We start from the raw sequence: 23,567 nt of genomic DNA, 5'->3' as shown, positions 1-23,567 counted from the left end.
GAAACACCTGTGCCTACCAGGTGAATTAGGAGAGGAAGAAAAAGCCTCCCTGAGTCTCACAGAATTAATATAATTCAAAATCACCCCATTCTAAGATAGGTCTGAAGAAATTTACATGTCTCTTGTCTTGCCTTGTGTTTTCACACACTCTTTAAATGTTGTATTTCCTTGCTGTATGTTTTGGCATTTCTGTACAGATGTGAACAAGAAGACATTGAGTTAAAGCACAACTCCACCCTAAAGCAGTTAATAAGAGAGTTCAATACTCAGCTGGCTCAAAAAGAGAGAGAATTGGAAACAGCAGTAAAAGAGACAATCAGTAAGTGAAATATTAATATAACCATAATCAGTAAAATAGTCAGAGAACCAAATCTTCAGTTATTGTTTTGTTTGTGACTGTGATAAACACAACATGTATTTTATGAATGTCTGTGGAACTTAGGGAAAGAGCTTCTCTTGCTCAGGAAATAACTTAAATATTAATTGTAGTACAATTAGGAAGATACATATGTAGCTGTTCTGCAGGATGGATCTTTGATCTAGCACTCTTTATGTCTGCCAAGGCAAGATTTACCCATGATAGACATAGGTATCTATTTTCTGTCATACGTATAAAAGAAAAGAATATGAGAGCAAAATTTTGATGATGAAAGTGCATTAGTAAGTTTCCATTGCAATGTTACTTTGTCTCTAGTAGCACAAACTTTAACATTCCATTGTTGAATATATGGCACTTTTAGAAAAACTTAGATCCATCTGAGAATCAGAATTGCATTTTCTTAACTGCATCTTGCAGACTTCATTCACTAACCGCTAACAGCTACCAACTGGGTATGATGTCTGATTGTAGCACAGTGTGGTTATAACTAGAGAATAACATATTTCATCTTCTCAGTCTTTTGCCACCATAGTGTAAGTTGGAGATTAGAGAACTGAGAAGAAGGTGTGGTTTGATTCCAGTAATAGAAGTACACTTAGAGGTGAGGAGTTTCTGAAGATTTACAAAAGTATTGATCACATCTCTAGATAGAATAGGAGACAGAATTAGTTGATAAATATTGGTTGTCATCTTTTAGAAACTAGAACCAGCACCAAGTAGAAAAAATATCTCCAGGTACAGACAACAAATTTCATACGTGTTAGGATCAAGGGACATAATAGTAACTGATAGTGTGGAAAAATGAATTTCCCTGGCAAGTTTTCCTTATAGTTACTTGAAAGCATTTTTAAAATACTGTTATGACATAATTAAAAAAACCCACCAAAACCATGCCTTTTTTAATATTGCATAACTTTTTTTTGTAGGTAAAGCCCAGGAGGTGGAAAGTGAGTTAATAGAAAATCATCACATAGAGACAACACAGTTGCAAAAAAGAATTGTTGAAAAAGATGATGATCTAAAAAGAACTGTGCAAAAATATGAAGAAATCCTTGAGGTACCTTTTTGAAAAGTGATGTAACTGCATAAATGTCAAAATAATTCTTTTTTGATTGCATATCTAGAGAAAAAACTAGTTTTTTCTAGTAAACTGCTTAAATTGCACTTGATAGGTCTGGTGACCCAGCTTGCAATTAAAATATTTGTTCCTGTCGTTTATGGGCATAAAAAAACATTAGAAATTAAGCTGTAAGTCTGATCATTCTAATAAAAATTAGATGGCTAGGTCCTTACATCCTTGAGCAGTTTGTGTGCCAGACTGGAGTGACAAAACTGAGTGACATTTAAGCTTTTACTAGAGCTGTGGTGGTGGCGGTTGTGTATGGTTTTTTATAAGGGTTTAAATACAGTGTTTATGGGGCAGTCTCACACTCTATCTCCTTCCTCTGATACCCAGCTGAGATTGATGCTATAGCCCTTAAAGTAAGGTTCTGTTCTATGCAGGGTGCAGTGTGTTTGCGTAGTTTTTATGCTAGTAAAGTTTTTTGTTTGTTTGTTTGTTTATAAGGAACAGTTTTTCTGCATGATATTTGCAGATAGACATAATTTTTCTCTAGTAGCATTTCAACCAGAAGTTACCAGCCAATTTCGGTTTAAGCATACTTCACCAAGGATGCCTCCTTTTTAGACAAGTAAATTGTCCCAGTCCTGCCTGTATATGTTGAAGAGATAAAATGATTTTCAGCACTAGATTTACATCATATTGGAATACAGGCTTTAACTTTGTTAATCTTTGCACAAACAGTGTAATAAGAGACTGTTCCATGAATAGAACCAGCAGTAATAGATGTAAGTAGACTATTTGTGATCAGTTACCAGTCCAAAGAGGTGTATGTACTTCATATTACTGAGTGCTTCATACTGAAAGTTTCAAACATGTAAGCAGGCTGGTGTGTATCACTCTGATTTTTGAACTTCTAGCAGGATGAATAGCGTGAAGGGTTTTACATTTAGAGTCCCTTTCTTTTGTTTCCTAATTTAGAAAAATTGATTGATGTAAATGTGGGTTTTGGTTTGGTGTTTTTTTTTGTTTTGAAGGTAGTGAGGTTGTTATTTTGGGGGGGGGGGGGTTGGGGTTTTTTTATGGTTTAGTTTGAGGGTTTTTTGTGTGTGTGTTTTGTTTGTTTGTGGTTTTTGTTTTGTTTTGTAGGGTTTTGGTTTTTTTGTAACATAGGTTTAAATTCTGCATTTCTGGAGGATTTACATTTCTCTTACTTCAGTGTGCAGTGTGTTGCCATTCAGGTCCTTACTTTGTAGGCCCAGATAGGTCCCATAGGTATGTGATTTCAAGTCACGCAGGTGTAATGCTGCTGTGTTTTCAGGTCTTTTCATCCTAAATGTCAGAAACAAGCATGATGTAGTCTTTGTGTGATCTTGAAGGTTTGACTAACTTGACTTATGTGCAATTGGAGGACATGAACACTGTCATTCTTTTTGCATCTCATTGATGATGGCAATGACAGTTACCTGGAATTGAAATAAGCAGTAGTTTGATATTTTAAATTACAGAATACATAGGTATTCTGCATATCTATCTTTCATAGGTATATGTGTGAGTGTTTAATTTCTCTTATTTTAGGGAATTTAAAAACAATTTATAGGTATTTTTTCCCGAAAGAAGTATTGCAAGCATCTCAAAAGTTGAGAAATATTTATGTTAAATTGAATGTATATAATGTTCATTGACATCTCTGATAGAAAGAGGAGCGATATAGGAATAGAATAGAATAGGAAATAGATTTAGCCTAAAGTTACCAGTTATTACCCCACTTATACTTGACTTGGCTTATGATGTGTTTGAGAAATTTCATATCATGCAGAGAAGTTTGCCTCAAGTGGTAAGAAGATGAAGCAAAATTAAAGCCAGTTGCAAGAATGAATTTTGCTCATATAATTTTGTTGCTCTCTGTTGCATTTTAAACATGGTTGATGCTAAAAATTATCTAAGTTGATTTGAGTATTTATCCTCAAAGACAAGCAAGAATCGTTCCATCTGTTAATCTTAATGTGATTTACTTGTGAAGTGCTCCACTTTTGCTTTATGTATTGTTTTCTTTCATGAAAACTTTCATCACATAAAGTTTCATGAAAGTGGCCCTAATTAAAGGATGTTTAGATCAGCATAGCCTCTAATTTGGGAGCTAAGTATTTTTTCTTCAACTAAACTATATCATTGGAGAAAAATTGAATGCTGTTTTCCAGCTAGTTTATTTTTAGCCTATGAGCTAAGAATAAAATACCTAACTTCAGTTATGTATCCTTTAATTTGTTGTAACGCCTTCCATAAGAGTACAGGATAGGCTTTCTGATTAATATTTGGGATATTATAAGTTTTTTGAAGTCTTAGTCTATAACTGTAATTAAATCCAAATACCATGTAGTTTATTTTCAGAGTATGCCAGGTACTATATAGAACAATAAGTTCTTACTGTAAATACAGATCAGTTGGAATGTTGGAAGCCCACCTGATCGCTAATAATTTCAAATTTAAAATAATAATCTCCCTTCAGGAGTTTATCCAGATAATTGCTCACAGGTATGTCCCCTTTACAAAAGTCATTTGTCATTTTGAGTTCAATTTCTTTTCAGCCTTTCAACTACCTTTTAGAACTAAGAATGAAGTGCATTCAATTGTGATTTATTTAATTAAACATTTGTGTACAAATTGTAATATTTTAGATTCTTGGTGGACAAAACCTCAAAAAACCTGCAAAAGCCAGAACAACAACGATCACTACCCCCGAATATGCCAGATATTGAGAATTTTTAGCCTGGGGAGTATAACCATCTATAAAAAAAGAAAAAAAAATATCTTAGAAACAATTAATTTTTGATGTGCTTCTGAGAGAACAGAAAAATCATGGGAATGAACATTGTTTGGAGGTCATGATGTTTGAGCAAGGTTTTCCTTGAGCATGTGTAATTTTTAAACTTTGAGACTGTAAAAATTGCTCACATACTGCATCTTCTCATTTTTGTGGGTAGATTTGCTTTGTTTCTTTTTGGTGGTGCATTCTGGACTGAGGGGCTGCATGGGGAAGGTGTTTTGTTCTTAAGTCATCCAAGGAACATCTTAAAAATTGGTCTTAGAGGGAAATAATTTTTTTATTAGTAATGGCATTCTGTAAGTCTATTAAGCCTAGATCAGCTTTCTAGTCTTACACTTCCTTTCCAGAAAATATTCTGTATCATTATAATTTGTACTCCTGAGAATTTTGAATAGAACAAAATTTCCATCAGCAGTTGTGGAACTGTTATCAGTTAATTAATTGTACTAATTTGACTTGAATTACTACTGTGTTAGTAGAGCCATTGGCTGACTTACTGCCCTCTACGGTTAGCATGAGTGGAACTAGAGTTTTAGTTTTTTTCAGCAACGGAGACATGCACTAGGAATTGGAGTGCTGTTTTATACGGTCCCTAACATATGCTCTCACAAAAAGGCCAGAGGGGACACAATTTTTAAAAATACTTGTTTTTGTAAAGTGCCATATAGATGGATTAACTTCCTATGATTTAGGTGGTTGTATTTTTCTCCTATACAGGAAAACTTAATTTCCTCCCTACCATTCTTGTTACTGCTTCTTTTCTCCACGCTGAATACTGCCGTCCAAATGCTTGAGAACGGGAAATTGTTGGTCATTGTTTCAGAAAATATGCTTAAAACTGCTTTAGTAACATCTTTGTGAGATTGGCTGAGGAAAGGATTTAGGTCCTTGTCACTTCCATAATATAGGAATTAATTCTGTGTCACCATCTACCCCTTCCATGAAGGTTATGACCTTCATGCACTTACTGGATTATACTTGAATGCTGTTTTAGTGACCAAGAGAAATAGAACCTTTTTGGAATTTAAAACAATGTAACTGTGATGGTAACTATGTAGTCTTTATTGTCGGAGGCTGACAAATCTTTTTAAGCACCAGTTCTTTTTCTTGATCTATTCTGTAGGAGTCTTGTGTATCTAGCTTTTACACAAATATCAAGCATATCCTTTTTGTGTATAGTACAATGTTTGTCCACCATAGTTAAAGTTTTGAGTAGTTAAATGATTAATTGTATAAGTAATATTTTGCCTGTATTTTGAAGTCTCGTGAAGAAGAGATGACAGCAAAAGTTCATGAGTTGCAGGCACAACTGGAGGACTTGCAGAAGGTAAACAAACAAAGGATTGCGGAAGAGGAACATTGCAACAGTGAAAAAGTGAGTTGGCCCTGACATTTGTTTTTATATCTCTTAAGTGTGAAAATCTTGGTCCATACAAAATTCTGTAGTTTATTCCTAATTTGACTTTATTTATATATCTGCCCTTCACTTTCACATACAAAATGAATCTCTCTAGAATCTGTGGTATTTGATACCACCTTTCTAATTGGTATATTGAAAAATGCAATTCTGTTGTTATTATTAAGGTGGGGGTTTTTTGTCCTCTATATGTGTTTACGTTGATTTTATTGGAAGCCCTTTAGAAGGAAAGAAAATCCCATGAAGTAATTTTTAGTGTGATTTTTTAAAAATCCGCATTTAAGAGGTGTCTGAAGTAGTGCCTTGATCAATTATGGACAGAGGCCTTCATTGAAAGAAGACTGCCTTCATTCTTTTGTCTTTCTGAGATTACATTTTAATTTGAGGAATTCTTTGGTGAAAATACTGTTATTATACTGAGGAGAGAAAAAGTGTACGAGTTGTTGAGTCATTGATGAGAATTCATATTGACCTTAGTTTTAAATTTTTCATTTTTAAAACAGGTAGCCCTGAGGAGAGTAAATTTATGTACTTGATATTAGAAACCCAAAGTACAAATTCCTCACTGTCCTAGTGTTTTTTACTTCTGCCTCGAACTTGCATACAAAACCCTTTATATTACTTTTTGTAACTATTCCATGGTATATGTTTTTTTTTTCATAACAGGAAAACCAGAAATATTTGTATAAGACTGCCTTGTATTCTTAATTAACCCTTGTTCACCTACTGATAGTTTTATATTATCTTATTATCTAGAGGAAGATTCTTTAAGAGACTCGTAACTCCTAAAACATGATTATGAAAAGTCTAAAGAGTACTTTTTCTGTAGGACCGCTTCGTTAACTGTTAATTCCTAGTTTGATATAGCAGTCTGCTATAAATACAGACTGTATTTATTCCTAGTTTGATATAGCAGTCTGCTATAAATACAGACAGACATTTAGTATTGTATTATACATGCATCTTCCGGATAACTGATATGACATGAAAGTTACATCAAATTTATATACCAGCAATGGTATTTCATATATTCATGTATTCAGCTCAGAAGCAATGCGTCCCAGCGAGGAGTAAATCAAGCAAAAATTCCAGGAGGCTTCCAGGGATGAATAAGGACCTGCTGGGCAAACTCAGAGCAAAAAAAAAAAAACCAAAAAAAAAAAACCCACAAAAACAAACCAAAAAAGCCTTTAGGGAGTGAAAACAAGGACATGTGGCCTGAGAGTAATATGGGGAAATTGTATGGGAAGCTAGGGACAAACTTAGGGAAGGCAAAGGCCAGTCAGAATTGTTCTGGCCAGGGAAGTTAAGACAAACAGGAAGGGCTTCTATATATGTGTTACAAACAAAAGAAAGACTAGGGATAATGTGGGCCCTCTTTGGAAGGAAAGGGGAAACATGGCTACCCTGGACAAAGAGAAGGTTGGGGTTCTCAATGACTTCTGTGCCTCTGTCTTCAATGGCAAGTGTTCCAGCCATGCCACCCAAGTCAAGAAGGGCAGATGCAGGGACTGGGAGGATGAAGACCCTGAGCCCACTTGTCATGGTTTGACACTGGCCAAACGCAAGGCAGCCATTAAAGCCACTCACTCATCCTCCCCTGCCACAGCTGGGCAGAGGAGAGAAAAACTTAATGAATGCTTCATGAGTTGAGATAAGGATTGGGAGAAGACACTCCAAGGACAAAATGGGCTCACTTTAGAGTTATAATGTGAATTTGTTACTAACAAAATCAGAAGAGGATAAGGAGAAGTAAAATAGGGCCTTGAAAACACCTTTACTTCCCCTAGTCTCTCCCTCCTTCCCACCAACAACACAGGGAGACGGGGTGAGGGTTTTGGTCATTTCATCACCCTAAATTTTCTTCAACTGCTCAAGGAGAGGAGTCCTTCCCTGCTACCCCGTGGGGTCTCTTCCCATGGGAGACAGCTCTCCATGAACTTCTCCAATGTAGTTCCAATCTTACAAGCAGCAGTCCTGCCAAAACTCCTGCGGCATGGGTCACTCTTCCATGGGGTGCAGTCCTCCAAGGACAGGCTGCTCCAGCCTGGAAGCAGGGGCCCCATCACTCCACCAGCTCTCCCACTGGACCACAGCCTCCTGCAGGCATCTACCCACTCTGGCATGGGCCTCTCCCTGCCATGAGCTGTTGGTGGATCTCTGCATCCCCTGTGGATCCTCATGGGCTGCAGGGGCACAGCTGCTTCACCATGATTATCACCATGGCCTGTAGAGGAATCTCAGCTCTGGTGCCTGGACCACCTCCTCCCCCTCCTTCTCGACTGACCTTGGTGTCTCCATGTTGTTTCCCTCACATGTTCTCACCTCCTCCTCTTCTCTGGATGGAATTAAAACTACACCACCACTTTATTTTGATTTTCTTCTTAAATATGTTATCATCCTCTCTCATTGGCCCAGCAGCATGTCCATCTTCAGAGCCATCAGTGATTGGCTCTGCCGGACAAGGTGGAAATTCCTAGCAGTTCCTCACAGAAACCACCTCTGTGGCCCCACCACTACCAAAAACCAGGCCGAGCAAAACTAACACATCACTGTAGAAGAGGATCAGGTTTGAGACCATCTAAGGAACCTGAATGTGCACAAGTCATGGGACCCAATGAGGTTTATCTGTGGGTCCTGAGAGAGCTGGTGGTGAAGTCGCTGAGATGATCTTTAAGGTCCATTCCAACCTTTTAGCATTCTGTGATTCCTCAGGTGTTCCCAAAAAACGTATCAGACAGCTTGGCAATGAGCTGTAAATATTTGAATATTTCAAATACTTAATCTCTAAAAGTGAGTATGTTTACAATAAACAAAAAAAGCATCTATTTTTTGCCTGTTTCTGTAATGTTGTCCACAGCTCTTTACTCCTTGGAGTTTTCATGGCAGACTTTAGAAAAACTCAAAGGAGTTCTTCCATCTGTGTTGGGTATAAACCAGTTCAGAGAACTCCATCACTGATAAACAGCTTAGTTTTAAAGAATAAAGGAGGTTTAATTTCATTTGTGGGGGAAGAAGACCAGGTTGTGTGGTAGCGCTGGTACTTAGATACAGTTGAAACATCCAGGTTCAAAGTATTTGCAGAATAAAAATGCAGATTCTTTTTTTTCTTGAGCATATGTATGTGATTTCTCTAGAATGCAGGCATCAAACCTTTTTGCGTAATTTTTGAGAATTCCAACTAAATTCAACTTTAGCAAATTGTTCACAAGCTTTCTTTTGCATAGCTCATTCAACTGAATGTAAATGCCATATTTGATATTATTCACAATGGTGATTTCATCTCAAAACAATATAACTTCTAATAGATGTGGAATGTGCACATAATTCCTGGTATATCTTCTGATCCAGTCAAAGCTCAAATATTTAGACTTATGTAAGTAAGCTTTCAGTTCCTGTTTTATCAGTATTTCAGGATTTGGTTCTTACTCTGGCACAATCTGTTCTGGGGTCAAGAGGTAGTTTTCTTTTGTCCTCCTTAGAAATTGAGTTGTTTTTAATTTTTATTTCTGTCTCAGTTTGTCTGTTGCCTGTCCTTGGTATGTTTGTAGGAAACTAATTTTACTTTTACCTGGTAGAATAGTACATATTTGCAACAGCTACAATAGCATATATAGCCACATTACAAAACTATATGAGAAAATTAGACAAGGCCTGTGGAACTTGTCAACATACCCATACAGAACTGTATAAATCCACATCTGGACTTTATACTGCATTCAAATGGATTATATTTGCCATGATATTTTTTGTCTCACTTCATTGCTTTTTTATTTTGTTGCTTTGTAACATTTTTCTATTTTGGTAATTTTTTTTATCCTTCAGCACTAGTCCAACAGTTTGAAGTCTTTCATTGACTGGATGCAACTTTTTGTGGTCAACATTTTTTGTCTAAAATCAGAGACTCCCAAATCACAGAAGTTTGTCTTTCTGTGCTGCTTGTTGTCAGACGAGACCAAACATTACACATAACATATCCACTTTGACATGAAGTGTACCCTAGATATTGGAACAGTAGTTGTCTGACTGTGATAAAAATTGACAAATACTAACAACCTTAAGTGTTAATATTTGGAGGCAAAAAGAATGGAAAGTGTTCTTTTCTTCATATGAGAAAATAAATGTCTGATAGAGGTTTTCAGAAGCAAGAATTTAACTTAGAGGTTTGAGATCCTTAGAGGATTTTCCCCTATTTTCTGTTTGTGGGGTGTAGGAGACCCCATAGATCTTATCAAACTGAGATGGGAAATAAATCTCCTTTTCGACTTGCAAAGAGGCTTGGGAAGAAAAAAGTAATATTGACCCTGAGATCAGGTGAATTGGTTAGAGCATGATGCTAGTTATGCAGGAGTCACAGGTATGATCCCTGTGTGGGCCATTCACTTTAAAAGTTGGACTCTGTGCTCCTTGTAATGTTCTGTGATTCTGTGAATACGTACTGTTTCTGTGTTAAGGCTTAGCCTACCTTAAAAAAAATCACACATAAATTATTTGATGTTGAAATGCTAATACAACCTTGAGTTATACCCATGACTACTGAAGCATTTTTTTCCTTAGAGTTGAAACACTGAAAGATAGACATTTCAGCTTAGACTTTTTTTTGTACTTCATAAACATCTTCACAAGATTTAGAGCTCCTGAATCTCTTAACCAAAGCTATTTTCAGGTAAATGTTCACGTTTTCAAATATGCCTTGAAGAATTAGGAAAAACATAAAACATTCTGAATGATATTAATTGTAGTTATGGTATCCTGTGATGTATTTCATACTCATTCAGATATTAGTCACCTCCAATATACATTTCATAAAGATTTGGAAACCCTAGGTTCTTGAAGTTATATTTATGGTGATTGTCTTACAGAATCAAATGAGATAATTTAAATATGAGCTTTACGTACTGTCAATACAAATAAATTAAACTATTTATGAGACTAGTTGTTATTAGTAATTTCAATTTTTGTTGTTCTCAATTAACACGCTCTATCAGAACTAGATGATTAATATTTCTTTCTCCAGTGCTTGATGTAGTCAGTATTTTTCATACATTTTAATATAAATTTTTATTGTTGTTACAGGTCACAATAACAGAACTAAAGGTAAGTCTTACATGTTATTGATTTTCCTCTCTAATACTTCACGTTGTGGAGCAGTTTTAAAGCTGAAATCCTGCTTATTAAGTTTGTGGTTGTTGAAAGGAGAGATAGGTTTATTGCAAAGGTACCTATGATGTATTTTTGGCAACTTCCATATGTGACTGTCTTTTCAGGCCCAACTTGCACAGAAGACAACACTAGTCAATGATTCAAAACTGAAGGAGCAGGAATTGAAAGAGCAGGTAAGGGTTATGTTGAATGAGTAAGAAGTAGTCTTGTTTCATACTCTGTGTTTGCAGTATTAAAAAGTTTGTTCTTTTCAAGTGATGATGTCCTACATCTCCATACAAGGTACTATGAGTATAATAGACAGAAAAATAGTTTTCACTCATATTTGCTCTCAGAAGATCTGTGTACTTTTCAAAGTATTTTTCTATCCCCTGAGAATAAAAGTACCACATATTTGTAATACTGGTTAGCAGAGCAATTGCACAGTGAAAAAGGGAACAGTGCACATTATGAAATTCTGGATTTTTTTATAAATGAAAACTTTTTTGATGTTTAAATACAATTTTTGTTGTATGCTTTTTTATCTGTGCTTATATATAAAATAGAATTATGAATATATAATATATGGATAACATCTGCTACAGATATTTTTATGTGTATATACACATGTACAACATCAAGGAAGTTTTTAATAACACAGTATTTAATGCTTTCTTTCCTTAAAATGCAGATGTATTTTGCTTTTGTAAGAGATGATATGTAGCTGGAAACTGTTTCACTTATGCTTATTTTATCTGCTAGTTAACACCATTTATCATGTCAACTGTTCTCTATTTAGATTCATGTATTGGAAGACCGGCTGAAACATTACGAGAAACATATGTATGTCACATCAGTTGGAACACCACGTAGAGGTAAGTACACAATTGTAATCACAAGTAAGTTTTTCCTTTGTTAGAAAGATGCAGTTTGGTCTAGAAAATAAAAGTCAATCTTTTTTAAACACTTACATAGTACACTTATGACATCCTTATTTTCTCTTGTCTATTATAATAGAGTTGGTGTGTGATTTCAGGTGACCAAATCCCACAGTGTTTTGTTTGATGTTTTCTTTTATATGTCATCCAGTTAAAAGAGCCTTGTATCAGAGTTCATAAGCTCTCTGTGGTGCAGGACCCAAGAGCATCCAGTAGACAGGGGCAGAGATGAGCACACCTACAGCAGGGCCCAGGCGGGGACAGGAGGTCCCAGGCTGAGCTGCGACACATCCCATGGGTCCTTGGTGGGGGTCCCAGGGGAGGCTGGTCCCAGCCACCCAAGGCCTCTGAGCAGTCCCAGGACCCAGAGAGAGGTAGACTTGCACTACTCATGTGCTGTCCTTTAGAACTGGTGGTTGGACACTTGGGAGTATGGGCTTATGGACCTTCTCTCTGGTGGTATACTGTTCCTCTCAGACTCTTTTGACATAGGATAGAAAAATGCACACAGTAGTGAACAGGTATTGCACACTTCCAAAAGATTAGCAGCTGTTGAGTTGACGAGTACATACTGCATTAATTCACAGCTGAAGCATTGAGCCTGCTAATGTTAGACATGTGGGGTTTTGCCATCCTGTGCTGACCCATCTTAGCTGGATGATCTCAGAAGACTTAAAAAAAACATGTCACACTTGCTTTTGCAAATTTGTGCAAATGGTCAAATTATCTCAGGATGATCTACATCTCTCATCCCCTCAGAAGGTCCATGCCTCCTTCCCTCAAGGTGACTGAGCCAATGATGGGAGATGGTTGTGGGTATTCATTGCCTTCTGCTAGTGCAGGGCTGGGAAGAAATGTAATCAAGGATTTCCTCAGCATATACTAGTAGGGAGAGAAGCAGGAAGCATACCATAGGATACTTCAGCTGGAAGAGACCAATATCAGTTTTGTAGTCCAGCTTCAGGGCTGTGTGACTGCTTCAGGGCTGATGAAAAGGTAAAGTATGTTTTTAAGGGCACTGTCCAAATGCCTCTTCAACACTGACAAACATGAGGCATCAACCACCTCTTCAAGAGGTCTGTTCCAGAGTTTGACACCCTCTTGGTAAAGAAATATTTCCTCACATCAAGTCTGAACTCTCCATGATAGATGAAGGTTTCAACCATTTTCCATATGTCCTGGCACTGGTTACCAGAGAGAAGTGAGCAGCACCTGCCTATCAACACCTCCTCAGGAAATGTAGAGAGCACTGAGGTCACCCCTTAGCCTCCCTCTCTCTAAGTTAGACAAACCCAGACTCTTCAGCTGCTTTTCAGAGGACATGCCTGCCAGCACCTTATCCAGTAGCAGAGGTACCCTCTGGGTGTGTTCATGTATCTTCACATCCTTTTTAAGTGGTGGGGACCTGAACTGCACACAGTACTCAAGGTGAGGCTGCACCAGTGCTGAATAGGGTGGGATAATCACCTCTTTTGACAAACTGATGATGCTGTGTTTGATGCACTCCAGGATGAGGTTTGCCCTCTTGGCTGCCAAGGGCACATACACTGATGACTCCTGTTGCACCTCCTGCCAACCAGCACCCCCAAATGCCTTTCTGAAGGGCTGCAGTTACTCCAGGTGCAGAATACAGCATTTGTTCTTGTTTGGTTTAATGCCATTAGTGAAACTTGGATTCAGACGAGTGACTCTCAGTATAAATATTCTCTTCTTTTTGTTTGCACAGATGGAAACCTTCACCATACTGACGTTTCCCTGTTTGAGGAACCCACTGAGTTTGAATACTTGAGGAAAGTGCTCTTTGAATATATGATGGGTCGTGAGACAAAGGTATGGAAATTTGTATATGCTGACAGGTGATTCAGGTTAGAGTAAAGTTTAACACCCTTGCCGTATAGATGTGAAGTACCATATGTTTGTAATTTGTTATATGCTGTTTATTTCTGATGCAGGATTCAATAGGCTTTCACTTTTTTTTCCAAAGATATGATCCCTAATTTCAAAATGATCCCTAATTTCAAAACTTCATCAGCCTGCCCAGAAGAGTGGTAGGTGGAGGGGGTTTTCACATGTCTCTTACCACTGTAGCTATCAAGACTTATCTACTGTTTATGATTTATATCTACCTTTTATGAGTAGATATGGTTTTATCAGCAGAAGTCCTGTTGTCAGTCAAACAACGTAAAATGGAAGCTGGTATGCACAGTATTAGCAAAAGTGATCTTTTGATATAATCTTGACACAAACATGTCAAGACATGATAAGTAACAGTTGGATTAGGTAACAGTTTGTTAGTAGCTGTGTTACCAGCTCTTCAGTAGTTGCTTAAAGATGTTTCATAGTATTCCCAAATCTGTCTGCCTTATTAATTCACTCCTAAAAGTAGTGAAAAGCTGGACAGTAGGCATCTTGATTTCATCTACTGGTTTTCTTTCAGTCATTAGATGTGTTGCTGGAGGACACTGAGCTTAGTGTCTGCTCTGATCAGAATTATATTATATAATCATAATTTTATGGATATGTCTTAAGGACTGGTTTCATCCTGCTACATGGACTGGAAAACCATGAGTAGTGATGATACGAGTGATGAAACTTCTTAAAACAGTTTTAACTATGCTTGTAAGTTATTACTGTGCTTTCCACCACTGCCTCCAACACAGTTCTTGAGTTAAAAGATCTACACTGTAATTCATCTTCTCAGTACAGATATTCCTTTCTCACTTTTATCTTCCTGGACAAGAGGAGGCATTTTTTTAAAACTAATTTTGTCTTGTAAGATCATTCTGGTCGACCTTCTCTGGTGCATAATCCCCTTTTGTAGTGCAAATATTTATGCCTTGTCTGAAAGGTCATTCAGTAGTAGAATCCGCGATATCTCTGGACATGCTTCCTCTTTTTTGAACAGAGTTCAAAAGAATCTGTGCAAATTATCTAGGATGTATTGCCAATTATGCATCCTAGTAAATGGTACTGGAATGCAATCAAGACATTATTGAATGCACCAGTTGGTCTACAGTATTGGAGATGTAAGAGAAATGTAGAGGTTGATATGGATCTAAGAGTCAGGAATTTGTGTCATGACTTGTAGTGTGTAACTTATCACATTCTTTGTAAACTGCTTGACCAAGGTGTGTATGTGTCTTTGTTGGGAGGTTTTACCATCTTGCCCTCCAGTCCAACTTCATTATTTGCCTCTTGCTTGGCAGAATATCTGTAACAAGGTTGACAGATTGCTTTTTCTAGGCATGCACTTTTATGTAGTATGCTGTCTTATTAATGGACTCTATCATTTGAGCATAGATACCACAGAACTTACATCACAGTATAGTAGCTGAAGTTTGTGACCATGTGCAAACATTGTTTTCATAAAATTCATCATGCGTATACAGTGTGAATCAAATAGTTTTATCTTACTGATTTCACTGTTTTCCATTGACATTAATAAAATGGTATCCAGTATTATTAAATTAAATTAATTTTAAAATATTATAAAGCATTTTTGTGGATGTGAAATTATGTTTGGATAACGTATGTCTCTTTAGACAATGGCCAAGGTTATAACAACAGTGCTGAAGTTCCCAGCAGATCAGACTCAGAAGATACTAGAACGAGAAGATGCTCGACCAATGGTAAGTTATGTAAGTAAATCAAGTTTATGCAAGAGGATTAGGTTTCAAGAATAAGGAATTAGAAGTTTTTTTATGTCTTCATTTCCTTCTGTCCACATTCAAGTGGACTCCTTTTCTCCCTCCTTCCTTCTTCCTCAGTGGAATATCAAATTCCAGCTCTAGCTTTGAGTTTATAGCAAGAATGAGAAAAAGAGCAAGCGTGGTTTTTTAACTAGTATTTTTCTTCAGTTAAGATGTATTTCTGATACTGATGGGTACAATCGGACCAAAGCAAGTTCAAGCATCACTACTATTCTGTGGATGAATTTTCTAAATTAAAAAGATAATCTGATATATTAAATATATATAAAAAATACATATAATATATAAAATTCGTGCTTCCTAAATACAGATTTTTTTTGTGGGGTCATACCAGTTTTTATGAATAGTATCTCAAGAAACATTTTTTCAGCCCTGGGATAAAATTTCTGCAAGAACAACAGGCATTTTGCCTGTAGAATAGAAAGCTGTTCATCTGAATCACCTGAGATATGTGTGTTTGAAGTGAGATGTGTACAGTTTTATCTTAAGTGGGTATCCTGACAAGACTGGGGTTTTGATTGATAAGGTTTTGGGGGTTTTTGTTTGAGCTTGCCTTATTTTTGTACTGAATAAACATGAAAATACTTTAGTTCACTCTGGGTCAGGACAGGTCAAAAATAAGAGTCACCCACGCTTTGGTGTTGTCTTTTTTCCCAGTTTTTTTGACACTTGCTTAGTATTTACCAGTTGACCTATTTACTAGAAAGGTGAAATTGGGTTTGAGAAGAAGACACAAAATGGGATAAGATTATTTGAGCATAAGCATTTCTTCAGTATTACTGTTACTGTTTTATGTATTGGAGCTACTTTTAATTAAAATTTAAAAACTGCAATGATCGTCTCCTCTACATTTTATCTGGAATCAACACTGTGATCCCTCTCTATGGGTCACCTTAGTGAAATATTTAGAAATTAAAGTGAGAGGAAGAATTACATTCTGTTTCTCTCACTGACCTTGCATATATATTTATTTAGTGCTTGCAAATACAGAATAAATAAAAATATGAATAATTTTACATTTCACTTGAAATAGATACGTAAAAGTCCTGTTGATTCACTGAAAAAATTTTAAAAGTCTGTATTTTCATCTTGCAGTATCACATCTGAGGAAAGTGCTAAATACTTCCAACATTTTCCTGTACACTTAGTATGTTTGCGAGTCTTGCAATCTTAAATACTTTAAATACTTTTAGAAGATAAAAATATTGATTATACTGCAGCTCCAGTAAGTATCATGTATCCCAAGCATGATTTTTTCTCTCTGACATTAAAATAGAAAGTTGAGACTTTGTTTTGTTTTGTTTTCTTTTGTTTCGTTTTGGTAAGCCAGAATAATATTTAGGAAAGATCTTGGGAACAGAGAGATGGGCCTAGTTTTGCAGCAACCTCAGCTTTTTGATATTTAAACCTGTTCTTGCTACAATAGACATGCACAACTTCTGATACAAAATAAAAATTTAACTTGAATTCATCCATCAGATTTTCATCCTTGGTACTAAATTTTGGCTAAAACACATGAGGGTTTTTTTTTGCAGGCTACAATGCTTTGATTTGCTAAGGATATCATTGTTCAAAGAGCTCTTGGTTTTCACATAGCAGTCCCTTCTTGGCTCATATCTAGCCTATGAATCTTCTCCTTTCCAAATCCACAAAGAAATTGAGTTAGTCATCTGATGAAACCTCAAGTATTAAGGCATATTATGATGGAAAAAGTATTTTTTTCCTTCACTTTCAATGTTACTATGTTCGTTTGCTGAAGCACAAATTATTCTGCAGATGAGTCTTTCATAATTCTGTTTAGAACTAAAAAGTTGGAGATGTCTTTATAAATTATTCTGCCAAGAAATATGCTTGAGGTTTTTTGTTTTTTATTTATTGGTTGATATGGCACTAGTGTTTCTCCATACTTAATACTGGACTGATGCTGGTATATGAAAATATCCAGTGTTTAGCTCTCAGGAGCAATGAAGTTCTGAACTACAAAATATATGTGCATTTTAACATAAAGCTTTTAGTTTATTGCTAAAACATCTGTATGTAATTTTAATGTGTAAATTATTAACTTGCTGTGCTACTAGAGTAAGTGTGTGGTACTAACTCTGTGAGTAATTTTATACTCTCTTAGTGGGCATATATTTAACAAGTTTCTGAAAACTTGTAGCAGTTCCTGGTCAATAAGCATATGCTAGATCAATGTAATCTTCAGTAATCTGGCTTTTATTATGTAATGGTTGTGATCTAACTGTAGCAATCTCATCCATAGATGTCCACAGAGTTCTTATTTGTTAACACTACATAAGGCTATTAACAAAATAGTCCAATAAGCTCTTTTCTTCCTGGCTTTGTAGTTTGCCTCACCTCGCAGTGGTATCTTTTGAATATGCCACCAGTCTGTGCTTAGCTAGCGTGTGGGTGAGTGAAGTCTAATACATTCTTGTTTTATGTAAAATGAAATCAGTATTATGCAATTAATGGTTCTGCTTTCTTTTCTTGCCTGCTTTCCTTCGTTAAAAAACAAATTTTGGTTGCATATGCGTATGATAATTTTTGTTCTCCTCTTAATCATGTTTTGCTCTACAAAGCTGAGTTTGAAAATGGTAAATATTGATTGAAAATCAAACTTTTTGATTGACCCTAACCCTAAGCATAACTTCAAATGTTGATTGAGCCACAAAAATCTCAGTAGTAGTAATAAAATAAGATTTTAAATCAATTAATATATAATATTGAATTTTATTACACTTGGCTATGTTTTGTATTTATTCATTTTCTGAGCTCCTTTTTTGAATAGGCAAATAAATCAGATTTGTGGAAGACATGCTGTACTGCTTGAAATGAACTATTACATCTTGTAAATATGAAAAGGAATTCTCTTTTTAAAGATTGATGAATATTCTCTGTGGAGGGATTAGGAATGATTGTGTTTAAACATCAGTATCTTTCTGAATCACAGCTTTGAGAGAAGCTAAAGCAGAGAGATGACAGAGAACAATTAGGGGAGCTTTATGATCTCAGTTTGTGTCTTTCTTCAAGTTTTATTAAACTACTTCAATTATGAATCTGCAACGCTAATCGTAGCGTTACAAGAACAGAACAGCTGATGGAGGCCTAAAGGTGCAGGTTGCATCAGACTAGCCTAGCTAAACAAGCAACACACAAGCAATAGCTGGTTGGGAGAGGATATGGAAGTACACAGGAAAAACTTTCTGCACCGGCTGATAAAGATTATTATTTGAGTCACAAGTGGTGTATGATATTTAATAAACTCTGCAGATGAATTCTATAGGATATGGAGGGTTCAAGTTTTTTTTCCTTCTTTGCAACTGGAAAGCTTTGCACAGTTGCCAGGAATTGATTCAGTGCATGTGAAGCAGTTGCTATCTCTTGGCAGAAATGCAGTTGTTGGCCTGCATCACTGCTGGAGCAAAATTAATTAACTTAGGCTATTGCCATTGCCATTTACCACAGTGCAGTTGACAGGTTATCTTCCTTTCCTGCAGTCATGCAAACACAGCCTTCAACATAAAATAATACCTCTTCCAAAGGAAAAATATTGTTTCTCTAACAGTCATGATTTCTACTTCCCATCAAAGATGGGTTCTTTTCTATCTTTGAATACGATAGTGAATGCACTTTATTGCACTTAAAATGCAGTAGAGTTTGGACTGTTTGCCAACAGTTTCCATCAGTGCTGACAAAATCAGCAGCTGTTTTCTCTAGCCCTTGTTGAAAAGAATTGAGTTGTTGATACTGATGGAACAAAGCCATTTACAACACTGTAGCAGAATAGGTTGCAGAAGGTATGTTTGAAACTTACATTCCTGTCATGCTGTCTGTAATGCTGGTATAAAAAAAATCAGGTGTTCTGAGCTGCCTTTGAAACATGCCACAGAAAGGCTTGTTGATATTGACCTTAATGTCAGAAATAATTGGTTACACTTTCATAACATCAGCTACTGTATATGTAACCTGTTCAGACTTCATTATTCAATTATTTTGACTTTATTATTCAATTCAATACTTCATCTCAAGTATTTTTGTCACATATTCTTGCATGTATATAACTTAGAAGTTAAGAGGATGCTGACTTCATTGTGAAGGCAATTGATATTTTTCTGTCACGGAGGCTATTTGTTAGGTCCAATATATTGCATTATCATTTCAATTTTGATCATAAGCCTTATGCAAGAGACTCCAACTTTGTTTTTCTTTGGATTAATACGCAGTAATGTGGTAAACTATTTCCAGTGAGACTGCTGACTGTTTTGCTACACCTTATTTTGCTTTCATCAGTTTCTTGACTGTTTTGTAGGTACAGGAATGGAATTGCTTGCTCAATCAATTTGGCAGTTTGACTTATTTGAAATTCTTCTGTCTCCTAATTGTATTAATAAGCAATGCAATTATTTTAATATAAGAGCTTCTAAGTTGTTCTCAAAAATGTAACATTTGATCATTTCTTTTAATCTTCTTCTTCTTCTTTCCATTCTTCTAGTGGTGGCTATGACCATCTTGAAGATTTTGTGATGAGAAAGTCTCATGACATTGCTGCTTAGACATATGTTTATATCTCCGCTGCCCCTTGAGAAGGGAGAAGAAGAAAAGCTATTTTTCAAGATCACAAACAGAACAGCAAGAACCAAAACTCAGCACCAGCTTTGGACTGTGACTATAATAAAAACTGCCTTGGCAGAAATGCTAATCAGGGGTTATTTGGTTATTTCTCTTCTATTGAATACTGTCTTCTATTTTGTGTTAGAGGTTATTTTTTTAAAGGAGCGAAAAGACTTTATCCTAGGAAAGAATTGCCTGCTACTGTATCTCTATACAGGTTTTACTGGGTGTTTTTTAAAAGTTGAAATAAATGATTTGTTTATTTATTTTTTTTTGGTTGAATTGTGCAATACATTTTGGATGGGTAGTAGCAATTGAGATGATTTTTCTGATTAACTAGGCACTCTTGTTGACTATTCTCTCCTGATTTGATCTTGATTGTTTGCTAGAAGGTCACTTCTATATGCTTTTGCTTACAATAAATCCAAATTGCAGTACCTCGTTTGTTTACTCCTAGCTTTTGTACTTACATTTTCTGGAGAAAAGATGTGTTCCTGTAAATTGTAAATAGTTACTACATAACTGTATCGTATGCTGATCAGTGACTGTTGACAGCACTAATATGAATAGAGCTGAGATGAAATAAAGTTTATTTACTGTATAATTTTGGAACATCTTTGGTGTGATTTTTCTTTTAAAGGACACACCAGTTTTGTTCTTACTCCTGTTGGAGACATGGTTAGCTGAGATATTTCCTAGCTGAAATCACTCTCATAAGAACAGCTATTTAAGTACATTAAACTGTAAGAAGTCAATGGAGACATTCAAGTTTCCAAGGGGTCACAACCTGTGAAACAGATACATGGTGGGCTGAAAAGCTGGCATGAGAAGCTAGCAAAGAGAGAAGCTTGATTTGTAAAAGTTCTAAATTATCATAGAATCACAGTCTGGTTTGAGTTTGAAAGGACCTTAAGGATCATCTAGTTCCAACGCCTCCTATGAGCAGGGATACCTTTCACTAGACCAGGTTGCTTGGAGCCCTCTCCAGTCTGCCTTGGACACTTCCAGGGGTGGGACATGTGCAGCTTTTCTGGGCAACTTGTTCCAGTGCCTCACCATCCTCACAGTAAAGTGTCTCTTCCTAACATTTAATCTAAATCTCTTCTCTTTCAATTTAGAACCATTCCCCTTTGTCCTATCACTATCTGCCTATGTAAAAACTTGTTCTGAAAGGCTGCAATGAGGCCTTCTTGTAGCCTTTTCTTCTCCAGACTAACAACCCCAACTCTCTCAGTGTGCCTTCATAGCAGAGCTGCTCCAGCCCACTGAACATTTTTGTGGCCTCCTCTGGACCTCTGGAAAACAGGTCCATGTTTTCTCTTGTGCTGAGAACCCCAGACCTGGGCACAGCACTGCAGGCTGGCTCTCATAAGAGAGGAGAAAGGGACAATGTTTAATACTGGTAGGTGTAAACAGCAAATTCGCCCTATGGCACAGATATGGACCTTCTCTAGATGATACAAACATCAAGGCTCACACAGTGAGAATAAAGAAGCTTATTATAGCTATTCCTGGTTTGAATGGTTCCTTCACAAAGGGTTTGCACCAGGATTTGTGTTCAGTGGATGGGAATTCTGTGGTATATGATTTAATGTATTATTCAATGTTCTCACCCCTTAGTTTTCACCCATCATATTCATTTAACTGTACATTATTATTATCCTTGTTGCTGCAGTTGGATATCCCATTGCTTTCATAAATGGCAGAATTTTATCAGCTAAACCTACACCACTGAGACAGGCAGTTTCTGTTTCTGTTTGGAATGACAAAATTCCCGTTGGATTAAATGTTGTGAGATGACTTCAGTATTTGTATGTGCAATAAAAGAAAGAAAAGGATAGAAGTATCATATTCCTATACTGGATACTCTTCCTTTCAAAGAATGGAGAGCTGACATTTTTATGGACTGACACAATTTTGTATGTATCACTTCTAGTTAGAATAAGTCCTCCTGAGAGCACTCTACAATGTGAAAGATGTGTTCCATTCACCTTATCTAGTTGCTTTGCTTCCCTCCTCCCTCTGGAGAAAGATGAACACATTGTTCTCTCTAGCATATCATCCACATTTCCTTTAACTTGGTTTGAGAGCTGTCTGAGCACCGTTTAGTGCCCAGGTAATTAATTGAAAACCCTCAGCACTTTTTTGTTTCTAAAGGCAGAGATGTGGCTTTGTAGTGCTAATGGGATAGTGGGTCATTTGTGGAATTTGCTTAATTGACTTTGTGTATTGACTTTCTGCCTAAATCAGATTACTTTTATCCATATTGATTGCACAGTTATAAAATCCCTGTGAAAATCTTTCTATTAGATGTTATAAATCTCCCTGCTAATATGACTTAAATGCCCTGCTGTTTTCACTTAATGCACCAATAAACAAATCAGTTCTTGCAGTTAGATCATACCCAAGGCTGAAGTTACTGATAAAGTGACTTTGCCTTTTTATTTGATGGTGAGCATTGTGCCACTCAGATTTGACTGGAAAATTTTCAGTTCTCCGTAACCCTGGTCATAGCTAGATGAAGGAAGACTCACACTACTTCAGCCTTTTTACAAGCCACCTTGAACAAGAACACTAAATAATTATACCACTAAGTTTCACACAGCCAATATAAAATACTTTGGTGACTGGGAATATCCGTTCCTCTATTGATTTTTTTCACCATCACATTCTGTAATTATTACTTCTCTATTAAACCTGTCCCTGAAAAATTCTATGCTAATGTTTATTTTCTGACATCACAATCAACATCAAAAATGGCAGTTTTTTTAACAGCAACACATACATGTGACACCTAGCACTTGCTCTGAGGGTGATGCTCAAAAGCAATGATCAGTCTTCTTCCTGATGAGGATCTCCCTTGCAGAAACAAGCTGTGCTTTTGAAAGAGCCACATGGATATCATGAAACAGCTTATCACAGTATTCCCTCCTCACTGAATACAGATCATGGTGCAAACACTTTGCAGAAAAAGAATTACTCTATCACCAAGAACTTCCTTCACTGAAAGAAGATTTGACCTGCAAGAGCGTTTTTCCATCACAGCTTTTCAAGGTCCTCAACATGCAGCACTCTTCCCTGGAGATTACTGGTGTCATCAGAAGCAAATTCCCCGTTAACCATCATGTGCATATGCAAGATGTACTGGACCTGTTTGCAAATCTCCAGTGACCTGCCACAAGTGGCAGTCCCTGTTGTGATTGGAGTTCCTTGCCTCTTTACTCTTTGTGTTTCCCAGGATTTACTCTGCTTCTCCTGGTGCATTTTCTTATGGATGAGAGGTGTACATGGAAATAAATAGTCAAAGCCAAAGCTAACTGAAACATATGAAAGTCACAATTATCTGTGAGAAACTGTTTATCCTCTGAGATTCTTGGATTGATCCTCAAGAAGGATCTAAACACATTAATCCTGAGCACTAAAATATATTGCCTTTAATAAAACATGGGCTCTGTGGGCCCAAGGCTTTCTACCACATAA

General features: G+C 36.5%; 1 protein-coding gene across 6 annotated transcripts in view; it reads left to right on the top strand.

Annotated features, from left to right (window-relative positions):
• The window catches only part of GOLGA4 (golgin A4), a 71,954-nt gene extending 51,274 nt beyond the window's left edge, over positions 1–20,680 (top strand). For 2 of the 6 annotated variants that reach the window (XM_083864810.1, XM_083864815.1), the window contains exons 16-25: positions 198–319; positions 1,306–1,436; positions 5,528–5,641; positions 10,760–10,780; positions 10,951–11,019; positions 11,625–11,700; positions 13,490–13,593; positions 15,306–15,401; positions 17,822–17,885; positions 19,969–20,680. In XM_083864810.1, coding sequence (XP_083720936.1) covers positions 198–319; positions 1,306–1,436; positions 5,528–5,641; positions 10,760–10,780; positions 10,951–11,019; positions 11,625–11,700; positions 13,490–13,593; positions 15,306–15,401; positions 17,822–17,851 — 763 coding nt within the window. In that variant the 3' untranslated portion in view covers positions 17,852–17,885; positions 19,969–20,680. Of the gene's footprint in view, positions 1–197; positions 320–1,305; positions 1,437–5,527; positions 5,642–10,759; positions 10,781–10,950; positions 11,020–11,624; positions 11,701–13,489; positions 13,594–15,305; positions 15,402–16,568; positions 17,784–17,821; positions 17,886–19,968 lie in introns of those variants that run through there. The other 4 variants (XM_083864811.1, XM_083864813.1, XM_083864814.1 and 1 more) reach the window with 4 other exon arrangements.
• Positions 20,681–23,567: the final 2,887 nt, after the last annotated feature.

Source organism: Zosterops lateralis, assembly GCF_965231275.1.
Source record: "Zosterops lateralis genome assembly, chromosome: 1".
In the NCBI taxonomy this organism is placed as follows: domain Eukaryota; kingdom Metazoa; phylum Chordata; class Aves; order Passeriformes; family Zosteropidae; genus Zosterops; species Zosterops lateralis.
This window is presented reverse-complemented; position numbering and strand designations above follow the sequence as displayed.